This window comes from Aedes aegypti, chromosome 3 (genome assembly GCF_002204515.2).
Source record: "Aedes aegypti strain LVP_AGWG chromosome 3, AaegL5.0 Primary Assembly, whole genome shotgun sequence".
Taxonomy (NCBI): domain Eukaryota; kingdom Metazoa; phylum Arthropoda; class Insecta; order Diptera; family Culicidae; genus Aedes; species Aedes aegypti.
This window is the reverse complement of record NC_035109.1, coordinates 213,558,378-213,575,001: the sequence shown is the minus strand read 5'-3', so window position 1 is coordinate 213,575,001 and position 16,624 is coordinate 213,558,378. Positions and strand designations below refer to the sequence as shown.

Genomic DNA, 16,624 nt, shown 5'->3' with positions numbered 1-16,624 from the left:
CGTGTCCAGTAAACATGTTTGAGCAGAAATAGAAAATTTTTGATTGAACCAAATTTTATTTAACAAGAAACCTCCAAAAAACCCTAAATGTTCATCTCGTTTGCCTGTAACACAATGTTCAAAGCAATGACATGCAGTTGTTGTGGCATGAACTTTTTTGTAGGAATCTAGTGAATTTGTTTGGACAGAAATGATTTTTTTAATAAAAAAAAAACACGGGAATACCTATTTTATTGAAGTATTTTCCTTCAAATCGAGTTAAAAAAAACAATGGCATATAGTTTCTGACATGAAGTGCAGGTCGTTAGACCAAATGCCGTTAGGCTGAATATCATTAGGCCGAAGGCCATTAGGCCGGAAGAGTCGTTCGAAAGAGTCTTTAAGCCAAAATAACATTTGATCATTTACTATTTTTTCAAATGGCCACATATTCATCAGTGTTTTTTTTCTTCTTCAAATCAAAGGCTGTTCTTTCTAGTTATACATCACAGCGGTTATGTATTAGAGCTATCGGCTGTTTTCGGCCTAATAACCCTTTTGGCCTAATGGCCTTCGGCCTAGTGACATTCGGCCTAACGGGGTAGAACCGAAGTCAAGTTTAAACCAATGAGCTAGGTGAATGATGGAAGCTATGGTAATTTTTACCGATTTAATCCAGTGACCCACCGAAATAACTCCGTACCGGTAGATATTTCCAAAACTTTCAATGGTCCTCAAAAAACTAAACTTTCAGACGATTCCAATGGAGCTAAAATGAGAAGATACGTCAAAATTTGACGAAAGCAGCAATTTGAACTATTTTTAATTTGCTGGGTGGATACGGGTTAATTCAGTTTTACCACAATAAGGATAATAGAGTTGCCTTACACAGAGCACAAAAATAGAACTGATATGATACTGACATCGATATTTAAAAAATGCACACTTTGAGGGGGTAAGCGCTTCAGCCATCCGGCTACGCACATGGACAGCGGAATCGTAAAAATTATCACCAAAAGAATCGCATTTTGCAAAGCTGCAGCCTACTGTGCCGTTGTCGCCGTCGGCAGCCAAGGTTGATCAAAGGGGTGAAATATCGTTTTGCCTGGCATGTAGACATGCCTTGGAAAGAATCGTTGCCGCCGTCGTCGAGTCGTTCCAGGCGCAGCATGCGATGCGATTGTGGGAATTTTCGTGATTAATTTGGACCCAACGAGACGCGAGGCGATGCAGTCGCACAGAGGCACAGTTTTCTAAGAAGCAGACAGAAAACCCGATTTTCAAACATCAGTTTTAAAACGAAACTGATTTTCTTCATGATTCTTCAAATATATAACGCATGATTCGTCGCGAACTTCTATTTGCAACATTTTTTCCAATGTTTTAAAATTGGATACTCTATGTAACTCATTAGTACTATATCAGGGAGGAAGCTTCAGAATCATTTTCAATTTTTTTTTTGAATCATCTGCAGAACTTTCTTAGTGGAATTAGATCAAGACTATTCAAATATAAAAGAACGCGAGATTTCTGTCATGATTTTCAAAATCCGGACCACTGCGAGCCGGTGTGGCGTCATTTTCGGATGTTTCGAGGGATGAAATGTATAACCCGTTATTAGTGAAAATTCCGGGGGTGCTGAGAGGTAATAGTGTCAAAATATTTAGCGACGAATAAGTTATGGATTTATCGAGCTGAAGTGTGTGTGTGAGGACGGATCAATTAGAGTGTCGAGCGGTTAAGTGAGCTGGAATTTGATACATTTTGTGCACGCGGTCGCTTCTGTGGCTATGTACCGAAATGGGTGGGAATTCAGCTGTGAGGGGTATACATTTACTTCAAATCCGCATTGACTCCGCGCACTCGGGATCTGACACGATGTCCCGCTCGCAGCAATGAATCACTGTTGTTGATAATTGAAATCCTGTTAAGTGCAGTTATACATCAGGATCAGATTACACGTTGCTTCCTGATTGTGTCTGCGAGTGAGAATGTGTGCACTTTGGCTTTAATTGATTTGACCTTCCGTTCCCTCGCCAACTCGGAGAGATAGCTCTGGGCATAATTCGTTCTGCAAATACACCGCCACCCACACTCGAATGCTACCGATTTCCCTCCTTCACGGTGGCTGATGTACAACAATCGATCCCCGAAAGCCCCTCGCTGGGCAGAAATTGCACATACAGCACGCATCAGTCAAGAGCAATCAGCAACAACAGCCTGAACAAATAAATCCTCGTGCATAAACAACTTCTCCCTTCTGGACGTGGCCGGAGAGTCTTCGATCAATCCAACAGATGGGGTGTTTTTTGATTTCCTAATGTCATTCGCATTGACTGGCACAGTCTGTCTATCCGTGAGACTATTGTTAGCGTGATCCTATTTTTGAACTGTTTGCTTGGTATCATTTTAACCAAGATTACATCCCGTAAGACCGAGATAATGCTATTTTAAGGAACTGCTGCCGGCGAAGGGAGAAACGAATCCTCGCCACCGACATTTGCGTAATTGAAGATTAACATGTCATTTGGGAGAGATTGTGGGGAATGAAACGGGTATCCGAGGTGTCATGCTGTGCTTGTGTCAGACTAAACTAGAGGCTATTGCAATGCATTAGAGATGGGTCGAAAACGGTAAAGTAATTGAATTGCAAGTCTTACATTATCGTGGTAAATCTTTACCTATCAATTTCGAATAATTCGTTCAAGTCTATAGCTGTCATTTCGATGTATCACATTCCAGCACTCGGCATCATCACACATCTCATTACATTTGTCTGGGAATTTGTTCCCTCCACACATAGCGAGCATTGGATATCCATGTCCTGACATAAATTGCGTCAGGTTGTATTTCTCGCCACCATTTATACCAATCTCACACATGTTGTATTAGGCGATGGGCCTATTTAGCTTTAGTGGAGTTATCCCATTCTTACTGCCAACCTGTCAGAGTTGCCTTTTGCTGAGACTTGCAGTTTTGACCACCACTAGTCTCATGATGGCATAGTCCCAGTTTCCTAGATTACATGTATTCCTCAAATATTGAGATACACAGTCAACCAGAAGTCGCATAACAATTAACAAACAATGTCATTTATTTGGACAAATTGAATCACACCCGTACTAGAAAGTTTTCTCGCATAAAACGCTATTTTATGAGCTCATTATATATATTTCGTTTCGTCCCGTATACTCGTTCAAAGTGAATCGGATCAATCCGTAGCAGTAAGAGTATAGATTAGTTCGCCATAAAAACTACGTACTCTTATTGAAAACTAGTTTATATAAAATATGCACATATATCGCCTTAACTTTTTTACGTATAATGCCTTTTTGAGACATCTTATACGTGAAACTTAGCTTAAATAAGCATCGAAAAACGTAAAACGCGATTTCGTTATACGTACATTCTGGTTGTCTAAATAGAGTGTTCAACTGCGATCAACATGAACCATCAGGGTAACATCGGCGAAGCCAACAATCTTAACTCCCAACAATCTTAACTCCTGTCGGAAGGGGCAGCCTCAGTACGGTTTTGTATATTGCATGTTATAATACCGGACCTAGTGCCTGACAAAAGAAAAAATGTCAAGTATCAATTATTAAACCGGACAAAAATCCTACAGTAGCTTCTAGATATCGTCACGGTGCTCCCTTGACCATTATTATCAGAAAAAATCTCCATCATATCTGTGCTCACCAATCGTTTTCTATAGCTATGGTGCAAAGAATCATAGGGCCCGTTCCTAGGGATTTGACAGCTATGCTCAGAGTAACACTTCGAGCACAGTGCACTGAAGCTTGCTCAAAACTGTTTTTGATTTTGGATCTTTGCAGCAACGGACATCAAGTGTACGCATTACGCAATATGTCAGATCGATTTTTGGTTTAATTTGAAAACTTTGATCACCAGAACTGCGAAGGCAGGCAGTTCAAACCAGAGAGAAGAAGAAGAAGTAGAAAGCTTTGCTACCATAAGATTGAAGTTCTGCAATGGTCTGAATTGGGATGGTCTAGTGATCAAAGCTAACAATGCAACACATCAATAGCATTTCCCGTGGGGAATTGATTTTCATTGCAGTCGTCATGGGTACGGTAAAAAGAAGCAAGGTAATTTACTCCGAAAAATGGCATTTGGCTGTGACGTCATTCTTATCGCAAACTCGAACGAGTGCAAAAAAAGCAAGGTTTGCTCTCTTTCACTATCCTGTAAGCCTCATGCTGGACGATAGGAATGACGACACATGTTTTGTTTGAAAACCGTTGTTTACACGTGGGAATAGCCTACCTTGTTGAGTATACCGTGGTCATGGGTAGAGTCTGACAAAAATCTCACGATGGCTTATGAACTCAGGAACAATAAATACTCATAGTGATTTTTCATGAAAACCACTCAAATTTTTTCACAGGATAATCAATTATTCCATGATTCAAAAGCTCTAAATGTAAAAGTTGTGGAAATATCAATGTTGACCTTTGAAATCGCCACTGTTCGGAACATGAGTCAAGTCCGATATTTGAGACAAAACGGTAATTAAGTTGGGGAAATTAATATTTGTGAACAAGTTTTTATGTGAACTCTAAACAATTTCTTCTATAACTCATAGGCTTTCAATTATATAAGGCCTAGAAAAACGTTAATGTTCCTAGTGAACTTTCATCTTATGAAGGACTAGCTTGCACTCCTAGCAATGTCAGCAGAGTTCGGTACAGTGGACAAATGTTCATCAACAAATACCCGCCGTCTTGATACGAGATTTTAACTCACTATCCGAGATAATTCAAATAACGTCAGTAACCACACGTCATAATAATCTATTGTTTAATGTTGATATTATCCACTGAAGACAGGTTTACTCCCCAATAGATCAACGATTGCAACACTGTTACTCAGAACAACAGGCTTTGATAGTGCTTGGTATAGAAGTAGAACACTTTTAGAACTCACTGGGACAGCGCCGGCTTCTCAGCGTAGTGTTCTTATGAGCACTTCCACAGTTATTAACTGAGAGCTTTCTGTGCCAAAGTTGCAAGTTGGATTCGAACCTTCAGACACCTTCAGCAGTGTCGATAAGTATCCATGAAATACACAGCTTGAGGAATTTACAGACCACAACCTTCTGATCGTATCGAGAAATTATCAGAGGAAATTTCTTGTTTACGTTAACGTAAGTCATTGAAAATCTTGCTACTTGCGTTGCTATGTGCACTTGAAATTCAGCAACGAAAGTTACTCGGAGTTGCTCGCTATCTAACTCAAGAGTTAGCTCAAGAGCAAAAGCTGTATAGCCTCTTGGCCCGTTCTTAAGTTACGCCCTTTTCATTGTAGAAGCCCATGATTTCAAAGGAAATCTGAGCTATTTAAACGGATTTTTCAATTGACCGTGATTTTCAGATGAAATACATCATCAATATTTAATTCGAAGTTTCTTTATTTGGTTATTTGTAATTTCTGAGCGAAGTTTTGAAAGAGAAGATCGACGTTTTTTTAGTTTCGCCCTTTTTGAGGTGTAACTATTAAAAAAAACTAATTTTAAATAGATTAATTAGCTGCGGTAGAACTTGGCGGCTACAGCAGAACGGAAAATTTTCAAAAGAACCGCAATTTTGTTATTCATAGAATATTGCTACAGCCCAACTAGCTGTCCCCTCGGCTGTTTTGACGAACTTTATACTGTCCCAGAACTTAAACTGCAATTGCTGAGTAATGTACTATAGGACAAACTATGGCACTCTAGACTGTTGTCAATACTTTTGTGATCATGTACAGAATACATCACTACATTTAGATTTTTCACGAATTTAAAATTTAACTTGCGGATTTTCCGTACTTTTCGATAAAAACAACACGTATGAACCCTGGATGAAAACAATAGTGGAAGAATGATATAAAGCCATCAACCCATTATCAAGCTAACCCGTGTTTTCATTTTTTTTCCTCTTAAGTGTTTTGCAACAAATATGCATTTTCTCTATAACATATATATGTTGCAAAAAGGCTCCACCTCTTGCGCTTTTTGCGTTGCTATTCAGTGCAACTGTAAGTCATATTTTCAATGATTTTCAACTCTGATTAGTTTCAAGAGATATGTTTAATCTTGAGTTGAAACAAGTTGTGTTGCTTGGGACATGGCTATACTATACTCTGCTTCTAACCTCTCATAATCCCTACAGTAACCTGCTGGTCTACCTATCATAACTTTGTTTGAATCTTATTTGGTCACAAACTTTGCATGTGAAGTTAGAACTCACCAGCAGCTATACTCAGGCAAACGAAAAAAAACCGACATTTTTGTCTGCGTTAAATTTCCAAAAAAAAATAGTCATTTTGTTAATACATGGGATGAGGATTGATTGTTTTTATTTTAACGCAAGCCCATATCATGTAAGAAGATTCCATAGACTTTTTTTTGCTCAACAATGTTCACAAGGATGATGCAAATTTTGAAGTTTTGGCTGCCCTATGCTTAAATGATGTCAATAATGGTTCATAATATTTCTCTAAAGTTTGATATGATTCGGAAGAAATTCGGCCGAGCATTTAAAGTTTGTATGGAAAATGCTTGCCTTTTGTTTTCTGCTCCCAATGTATTGTTCTATATACATTGGGAGCAGAAGAAAAAGCTTATAAACTATTCTCAAGTAAAATCTTCCAAGTAATAACTTTGCCGAATACCATTGACAGACGTAACGTTAATTTCTTATTCATCATCCTAAAGTGGGATCAGGGAACAACAATTGAGCTCCTGGCAAGAAGAATTGGTCAAAGTAGTGCAGGCTACTATGGTCTACTGCAAAAACAGTGTTCCTCTCATCTCAGCATATTAAGTTGTCTAAAATTTTTATGAAAACAATCAAGAATAATTATTAAAAAAGTAAGAGCCAAAGTAAATGTTAATTTTTGAATAAAACTTGTTCTTAAATATTAATAAGGTAGTGTTTGTGCAAACCAAATAATATGTGTCTCTACCCCTATATGTATATGTATGCGTTCCTAAATATAAGAACAATAAAGTCAGTAATTACTAGACCATTGCCATGGCAAGTCACCTCCGTACTCCGTGTATTTTAATCCTTGTATCACAACGGATAAAGGGTCCTACCCGTGCGCGAACAGGTAGCCTGCACTGATTGGTATTTTTATTCGTCAAGGATTTCTACAAAGATAAAATAAAGGCCTCCATGTCCCTTGAAGTTGCCCAAAATGTTATGGCACACAGCTAAAAATATGTTGTAAATTTAAGTTTATTTTCATGCACATATTTGGAGCATCAAAATAAACGTAAATTTCAACGACCAATCCATTATTTTTCAATTGAATTCACTTTAAATTTACACGATCATGTAATATTCAACTATCTTTAGATGAAAATTAAATGTATAATAATTTAAATTTACATGATACTGTAATAACACACTAATTTGATTTATTTTTACAGTAGACTTCAGTTTACATCACATTGAAAATTAAATATTTTTTTCTGTGCACATAAGGTGATAGAGCAAAATCTAGAATGCCGTGAAAAGTGTATCGCGATCTGTCAAACTTAGGTACTTTGGTACTGCAAAAGGGATTAAATGTAGTATTAGTAGTGGTACCCATTCAGAACCCGACTACTATGTGTCTATTCGTCTCTGATTTCCAAGTGCATATTGGCATCAAAATTTTTAATAATAATTTCTGCTTAACACACATTTTACTGTTAAGCTTAAAGCCTGATTCGCTGCTGACAAGTAATTTCTTGGCATATCTTGATGCATGGTAAATTTCTGCAAGGAATTGATCAAGGAAGCGCTTTTTTCTGATCGCAGTACGCAGTTGAAAAGAAGTGTCAGATCAAACGGAAGTCGCTGTAGAAAATTTCTAAAAGGAATCGGCGAGAAATTTCTTTAGCGATTCCTTTCCAGCAGCAAATCAGGCTTAAGACATTTTAGCCGACAGAAAACCTCCTTATTAAAAGAACACAACTTTCGGAAATGAGCAAGGACAGGCTTTCTTGAGGTTTGTTGATAAATCGTTCGACTCAAGCTGCACTACAGGTTCTAAAATTTGATATTATCAAAGGATAACGCATTAGAATTGTCTCAGAAATTATCCCGGTCAATCAGTCAGAGATTTTCGATAGCGATTGATATCGATTCGTTTTGAATTGTTAGCGATCGCCATCGTCGGACAAAGATCTATAAAGAATTATGAAGACTGATTAGTCGGGATATAAATTATTTTTTGTGAAGAAATCCGACTTAACTCCTCAACAGTGTTGTAAGCAATCACGGTAGTCGACACGTTTTCGCTGATATTCGGCAGCGCTTCCCATAAACATGCACAACACGAGCGATCAAACGAATGTCGATAAGAATAATAGGGGTATTCACTTAAAGTTGCGTAAAATGAGATTTCACGTAATATGATGGATGAATTATTTCAAATGAAATATTCCTGTTCTGTGTCAGTGCAATGACAGATGAGAAATTATTAATCTAGTAATCCACCACAAATGACAGATATTCCAGAGTATTATTGTAGGAGCTCAAAATATTTGTTTTGGTTTTTAGCTTAATTAACGACCGTTTAATCGGTTCCATCATACTCCTCATTCCAAAGCGAAATCCAAAGACTTAATACATAGTCTTGCTTATAGAAGCTCCTTATTAAGCAAGACATCGAGATAATGAACCGAAAAATGTGCCTGTCTTGTGTTTGAATTGCGGTTTTTCAGTAACTGCCTAAGGTGAAATTATTTATGCTTTTTTATAATCGGAAACTGAGACGAAATCAAAAGTTTCGTATGATTAAGATTAATCAAGGGATTGTTCAGTTGCATTCAAATATGATTTATACCGCACTATTGAGAGTAGCAAATAAGAGGAATTGATTAATAAACGATGCTTAAAATTTAATGATAAATTTATTCGTAGACTTTATTATCATGCACACATAAATATGAACAGCGCAGCAAATTTGGTACCAGATAGTAATTTGGAAAGTTTCCCAAAATTAACGGCGTCTCTGTCTGTTTCGGAACAAAAGATGAGAATTCTCGCTGGCCGTTCCTGGTTGGAGCTACCGTTGCCATCTGTTAACATCAAATTGCTCTTCTGCCACCTTCTGATGAACTTGTCCAAATCAATGGACAAATCAACTTCCATGACCTCTGAAGTCGCTTTTCATTCCTTGTCAGACAATATTGCAAGGTTCTTTATCAGAGATTTTCTTATAAACTTTTCCTTAATTCGCGTTTTTTTTTATCGGAAAGCATTGTTTTTGATACATTGATGACAGTTGCTACAGTGACAAACGCATTCTTGGATTGTTAGATTGTCACAATTTGAAATGTTCCCTTCGTCGTTTACCTATTTTTGTGAAAGATTTCAAATAATCGGTTTACCGCAATATACGCGAAATTTTACGCCGTTAAGTGAATACCCCTAATGTCAATTGAATTCCACTGTCCACGATAACTTCACTAGCAAACATTACGGTTTTGTTTGGTTTTGTTCTGCTCTCACTGTATGTGTGTCACATTCGACATAAAAGGCAAGATTAAACCTGAGAGAGACTCGCGAAGAGGAAAAATATCAACGTCATATGCAGCCCAGATTCCCCTCTCACGAAACGTCAAATGCAGCCAACCGTTTTTATGGCAGAAAAAGTGAAAAGTATTGTGTTCAAAGTAAACTGTTATTAAAAATCTCAGTCGGCGGAGCAGTTTTTTCCAAAGTTGCTGATAAATCTAGGCCGAAGATTAATTGTTTCTAATGTCTGCTACGTTTGCTGGCATGAAATTTCATTCAAACGGCTATTTATGATTCGATATGATGCAAACTCAATCATTTTTTGCTGAGAGGTTCATGTGAGGATTTGAACAGCATGCGCATAATTGGTATAAACACAAAGTGGAATAAGAAAAAAACTCAGCAATCACAGAAAAAGAAGACCGTCTTCGCGAGTCTCGTCTCAGGATTAAACTATTCATTTTGTTTGAATTCGATGTCTGAATTCTATTCAAAAATTATGATTTATGCAAATGTCATCGTGTCAGACGACACTCAATCGACACTTTTTTGTAAATGTCGACGTTCGTTCTAAAGCTCATGCTGTGACTGCTGACCATGTCAACAAAACGAAAAATGTCGAATGTTTAGAGCACTGCTCCTCAATTATATTTGTTACATTTTTGAGAATGTTTTGTCAGAATAAAGGGAGAGTAGGGGGGGGGGGGTAAAAGTACTTCGCCCCCCCTCAAAGTTGGCGCCTATGATGACTTGTGCGGTGGCAAAAGGGCGGAAAGAAAACAATTCAATCAAAATTAAACAATATTCAACTAATGTGTTTGGTTACGAAAACTGAAGCGTTTTCTACAACTCTCAAGGCTGCGCTCGAGGCTCTCTTTGAATGTGTCCCCACATGCTACCACTACACAAACGTCTTAAGCAAGAAGTGTTTTCGTGTTCTTAGCGTTTATAGGCTGAGTTCACTTTACACGCTTTGTTTTTTTCAACTTTTGGTGAATTGGAACAAAAGTGTTCGTAAATTTGAAAATATTCACACAATTCCTTTCACCTGAAGAGAGGACGTCTGGATACTTCAGATAACAGACTGCTATTAAAGCTCTTGCTTCGACCATTTCAAGGTCTAGGTTAGTAATCGCATTTCGAAATTGACGAAATAAATTCAGTAAACTCTGTAAATCTAATATGGATACCTGTCCATTCTTCCATCGGTGAAAACACATTGGCTAACTCATCAGCCATGGAGCATCGCCTAATGACAAATGATAGATATTAAGCTTTTATATCAAATAATGTGACCATAAGCTAGTTCGTACTTGGCTTACCCTTACTTCCTATTTTGTAATTTTGTTTTTCCATATTTTCAGTGAGGCGCAATTTTCAACTGCCACAGCATTACGAAGGTAACATCTATGAATATTTCCCATTGAATCACATTCCGGCTCTTTCCACCAAGGGGCGGTCCATTAATTACGTAAGACAATTTTGGTGGTTTTTAGACCCCCTTTCCCCCCATGATAAGATTTTTTGTATGAAAATTGAAAACAATTCGTATGGCGCGTAAGAAATCTCAAACCCCCCCTCCCTCCATAACCCCTTAAGTAATCAATGGACCATCCCCAAGCAGTTATCCATTTATACATTTCTTAATACGCAATTTCGAACTTCAACTCTATCTCGAAGACCACACATGTCCTTCATTCAATTATATCATCGCACTAGCACTGTTTCACCGTTGAGACGTAATAACTGACAGTCGATTTCACTTTCCTAGAATGTGAAAATTGCCTCGAATTTTCCTCCTTTATCACACGTGCGTGTGTGTGAGAATTTCCCCAACACGAATCGCACTCTCAATTTGGGCCGCAATCAACTGGCAATTTTCTCCCATTAGCAAGTCCCTCGTTGAAAGGATCCAACCTAATATACGAAAATTGAACCATCCCAACCCAGCAGCAGATACCGAAGGAATTCATAAATAAATAAATATTTAAGAGCACACGTGTCGGAGCGGGAAAATTCGAAACTAGACGCTTCGCCACCAGCCACCAGTAAGTAATGTGAAAATTACAAGGCAGAAAATTTTATACACTATTGCTGGGGAAACTTGGTGGGTTCGATCATTTTCGTTTTTTTTTGCCTTTCGTTCTATCTAGTATTTTAACCTTTACAGTGCTGGGTTCCGACTTCGAAGTTTCAATATTCTATATTTTTGTCATCGTTAGATCAATTCTAATTGCACTTTCATGATTACTCACAAATGAATTTAGTGATGGTTCCGGGTTTATAATCAAATGTATTGTGGTATGACGATGGTGAAGTAACAGAAGTTTGAAACCTTGACATCGCACACTCAGTACTGTAAAGGTTAACCCCGTTAGCCAGCGCTGGTGGCTTTTGGAGGCGTTCCCAGCGCCTGTCAGCAGTAATTTATCACAACGTATCTGTAGTCGGAGTTGCTAGATTTTTTTTTCGTCAGAACACCACACTTGCCAATAGCTCGCGAGAGGGTGGCTAATCGTAATTTAACTAGTGTGTAATTTACAACCCGCTGAAAGCGAATGGAACGGAACCAACTTCAAATGCTTCGAGCGAATGTGCGTCTGTTTGACGAGGCGGCGAGGTGGGTAACTTCAAGTCCGTGTTCCTGTTTCGTTCCGTGGAAATGCTGAAGTAGGAACAACGTAACAAGGCGGAAATGTATCCTTGAGCTCGAGGAATGCATTTAGTCGTGCAAGAATTCGCAGAATGCGTTCAAGTGTGGCGTGAAATAAAATTCTTGGAGCTTGAATTCAGCTTCTTTTTCTTCAACCTGGCAGGATAAGGCTCATGCAGGACGGTGGAGAAATTGTAGATTTGATATTTATGAATTCAGTATTCCATTCTATGGAGCTACTTTTTAAAAGCAATCCCAATAACACTAGGCAACACGCATTTTGATGAATGAATTCAAAAAATGTTGGTCCGCTGGCTTCAAATCTGTTCTCAGAGTTTATGAAACACGAACATTTTTTGAGAGAAAAGGATTTTTTTACACAATTGTTTACACTTACCATAAAACTTGAACTCGTTTGTTTAAAATGTATACATTCTAAAAGTTCAAAAATTTTTCGAGAATGTTATTCAACAGCCAACATTCAGAGTTGGCAAACACTACCAGTTGGAACGTAACGTCAGAAGGAAGAAAAAGAAGGACATTATTCTTTTTCTTCCTTCTGACGTTACGTTCCAACTAGTAGTGCTTCTCAACTTATTGTTCTTGAGCACTATTAAATGATAAGCTGTGTTGCCAATTAATCATTTTTTTGTGTTTGTATAAAGTGTGGCAAGCATGAAGATGCATGTCGTACAACATCGTATATCACGTTCAGTTTATTTTTAGAAACTACCACAAAACCCGTATTTAAATTGAATTTTCGCATGTTTGGTCGATTTCTATAAATTGTATCTTCTGTGATTTAGATATGAATTGGCTGCCAATTGTTGAACCAAACTTTACACTCCCAGTTTAGAGATGAGAATAAGTAAAGTCAGGTTTGTTTACGAAATATTATACCTAATTTGACTCTTAGACAATATACTTAATCTTTCTCTTTGCTGTTATTACTGAAATGTCAACAAAATTCTAAACAAAACTAGTTTTGTAAAAGTTAACACATTTCTCCCTTCATTCGTAGCCACTATGCATTCTGTGTTTTACATTCTTGCACGTTACATCTACATGTTCCGTCACAATTTCCTCTAACTCAATTAAACAGCAACGTTTTTTAAGATGGTTTTTCAGAAACGTATTTTATCCTCAATAACTGGCATATTTATTAAATCCAAGAGCTATCTGTCTATTAGAAACGCTTTGAAATGTTTCACCGGAATGTTTCATTTAGCACGACATACATTTTTAAACACCACAAAAGTTTATTCAAATGTTAGAATACCTACTATTCAGCATCAGCGGAATGTTCAAGAAATTTCGGTGGCATTCTTCTCTTTCATTCGTAGAATTTTCTAGAGTTAACACTAGGAGCCCCGGGATCAAATATCAGTTGTACCTTTAATTTCAATCAACCATACTTATACAACGGGTAATCCGATTTCCAAAATTCTTCCATGTCCATAATCCGTAGCTTTATAGTAAAAACATGTTCCTAGGGATGTTCAAATTTCCCCCAAAGTAATTAAACCAATACACACCGAAGCGGCATGGAAATTGTGTCAAATTTTACCACAAATGTTATAATTTGAGTTTTTTCAAACCTGAATGATCCTAGATAACTAGACAAATAGTCCATGTAAAGCAAATAAATATTTCGAGCATCTCTAACGAAGCATATTTGTTTAGATCGCGAATTTCGCATGCCAAAACCTTAACTGCTCTTGATATGCATGAGAGGTTCGGAACCTCCGACAAGGTATTTTGAAATAAGGTGCACTACATGTTGATCCCTTTGAATTTGATCTAGATAACTCATAACTCACCTAGATCAGTTTTGTCTCCTGAAAGTAACGTTCTAGTGAAAGATTTCCTTCTGTCATGTTGTTCAATGAGACTTTTTTGACATTTTCCGACACTAATTTGCTTGTAAAACTGCAGAGATGCTTGATCTGAAATATAAACTTTTGTTTACACTTAAAATTTAATTCATTAAAAAGATCTATGAAATACACTTCTATCTTAACTGTTTGCCTATGAACCAAAATTCAAAGCAATAGGAAGTCAGTTTTGCGACATTCATTTATTACAACAGTCCATATAATATCACTGTGCGACAAAAAAAAAATTTTTGATGGATCAGGGACGCGTTTATGTGGGTTTTGAAGTGCGAGAAAAGTATAGAAAGAGGCCGTTTTCAAATGATTTGCAGCACCCCTGGATTATTTTTTGATAAAGCTTGAAAATTTGGCATTTTTAATCACAAAAAGTGTAGTAAGCAAAATATCAATATCTTTTTAAATTCAATTATACAACTATTGAATTTGTCAAATCAATTTTTTTAGCACTGGATGACTTCAGGGAAACATACACCATTTCAGAAGAATATTGGCATCTATTTTGTATATGAATTTGGAATGTTAACGATTATTAAGCAAATACGTGAGGATGTGCACCATATAAATACTACTTTTTTTTCTATTTCACACATCTGGTTCATTATATAATAATTATTATAGGTTCAAGAAGAAGCTTGATTAGGATTTGATTCTTTGCTCCATTAGATAAAGCAATGAGCAATGCAATCCAGTAACATTTGATTTCAACAAGGATACGACGACAACGGAAAATTTATGTGTTTGTTATATTTTTATGGGCTGGTTGGTCTAATAAACTCTTAGCAGTAATACAAAATTAAGTAAGACACTGACATGTAAGTGGTCTTACATGAGCTAGTCGGTTTATGAAGAACCGATGGTGAAGTCTTAGAAAAATGTGACAATATTGTTATTTGCGATTTCCAAAGATTTTGATACGTACTCATTAAAAATATATTACCTATCGTGAGGTCCATTTGTTATCAGAATATCTTTAGAAATTACAGAGTAACGTAAAATAGCAACCAACAATTCAATAATCAACAATTTCACCTTTGTTGTGACACCACTCGACAGCCAATCAGGCAGGCATGAGCTTTTTTTGATTCAGTTTGTGCACAATACTAATCATTTGTGAAAACTGGTTAAGTGGTAACATGCCTGCTTCTTAATTGTAAGATGAAAAAAAAATCTGGTTAAACCATTTCCAAATCTTTTTTTTGGTTCTACATTTTACATTTTTTTTTGGCAATTTTAATCAAACTTTCAAAAGGAGCGTTAGTTTCTTGTTCAATGGGATGTTTTCTTCAAATGGGTTTAGTTGTAAGCATATTGGAAACATAAAGAAGTCGACCATTAAAATTAATTTTAAACTCGTTTCCCTTGTGAGGCCAAACGTGTCCATTTATGAACCCCCATTCCCATATCCTCTAAATGAGTAAAAATGCTTTTCGATTAAGCGAAGAAACAATTTATCAATACATTTATGATAAGCAATTTTGCGAAACTTTACGTAATGTCTGTTTATCTTTCTTTAAACAGGAAGACATATAAAAAAGTATTTTATTCATTTAGATTATATCACAATTTTTTGTGAAATTTATTCTAAATCTCAAAACTGAAAATTTGATTAAAGTTGCCGAAAAATTATTTCACATATAGAATCAAAAAATTGAAAAAAAAAATCGGAAATGGTTAAACCAGAAATTGTTTCATCTTACAAGTAAGAAGCAGGCATGTTATCACTAAATCAGTTTTCACAAATGATCAGCATTGTGCACACACTGAATCATAAAGAGCTCATGCCTGCCTGAGCGGCTTTCGCAAAAAAAATGTGACAATGTTGATAACTAAATTATTAATTGCTATTTTCTATTATTCTGTAATTTTTGTAGGGATATTCTGATGAAAATTATTCTCACGATAAGTAAACTATTTTTAATGAGAACCTATCGAAATATTTAGAAATCGCAAATAACAATGTTATCACATTTTTTTACAGACATCGTCTCCTGATAAACTAGCTAGCGCATGTAAGACCACTTGAATGTCAGTGTCCAACCTATATCAATTGTGTATTTCTACTGAGAGTTTATTAGACCAACCAGCCCATAAAAATTTAACAGACACATAAATTTTCCGTAGTCGTCGTATCCTTGTTGAAATCAAATGTTACTGGATGCCAATGCCCATTGCTTTATCTAATGGAGCAAAGAATCAAATCCTAATCAAGCATCTTCTTGAACCTATAATAATTATTATATAATGAACCAGATGTGTGAAATAGTAAAAAGTAGTATTTATATGGTGCACATCCTCACGTACTTGCTTAATGATCGTTAACATTCCAAATTCATATACAAAATAGATGCCGATATTCTTCTGAAATGGTGCACGTTTCCCTGAAGTCATCCAGTGCTAAAAAAAATGATTTGACAAATTCAATGGTTGTATAATTGAATTTAAAAAGATATTGATATTTTGCTTACTACACTTTTTGTGATTAAAAATGCCAAATTTTCAAGCTTTATCAAAAAATAATCCAGGGGTGCTGCAAATCAATTCAAAACGGCCTCTTTCTATATTTTTCTCGCACTTCAAGACCC

General features: G+C 36.6%; 1 protein-coding gene across 8 annotated transcripts in view; it reads left to right on the top strand.

Annotated features, from left to right (window-relative positions):
* LOC5570026 (optomotor-blind protein) overlaps positions 1-16,624 on the top strand; it is a 425,795-nt gene that overhangs the window by 379,840 nt on the left and 29,331 nt on the right. For 6 of the 8 annotated variants that reach the window (XM_021848470.1, XM_021848469.1, XM_021848468.1 and 3 more), the window contains one exon: positions 10,859-10,894. The exons of the other annotated variants lie outside the window; for them this stretch is intronic. In XM_021848470.1, the coding sequence (XP_021704162.1) occupies positions 10,859-10,894 (36 nt within the window). The remainder of the gene's footprint in view (positions 1-10,858; positions 10,895-16,624) is intronic. 8 annotated transcript variants of the gene reach the window in all.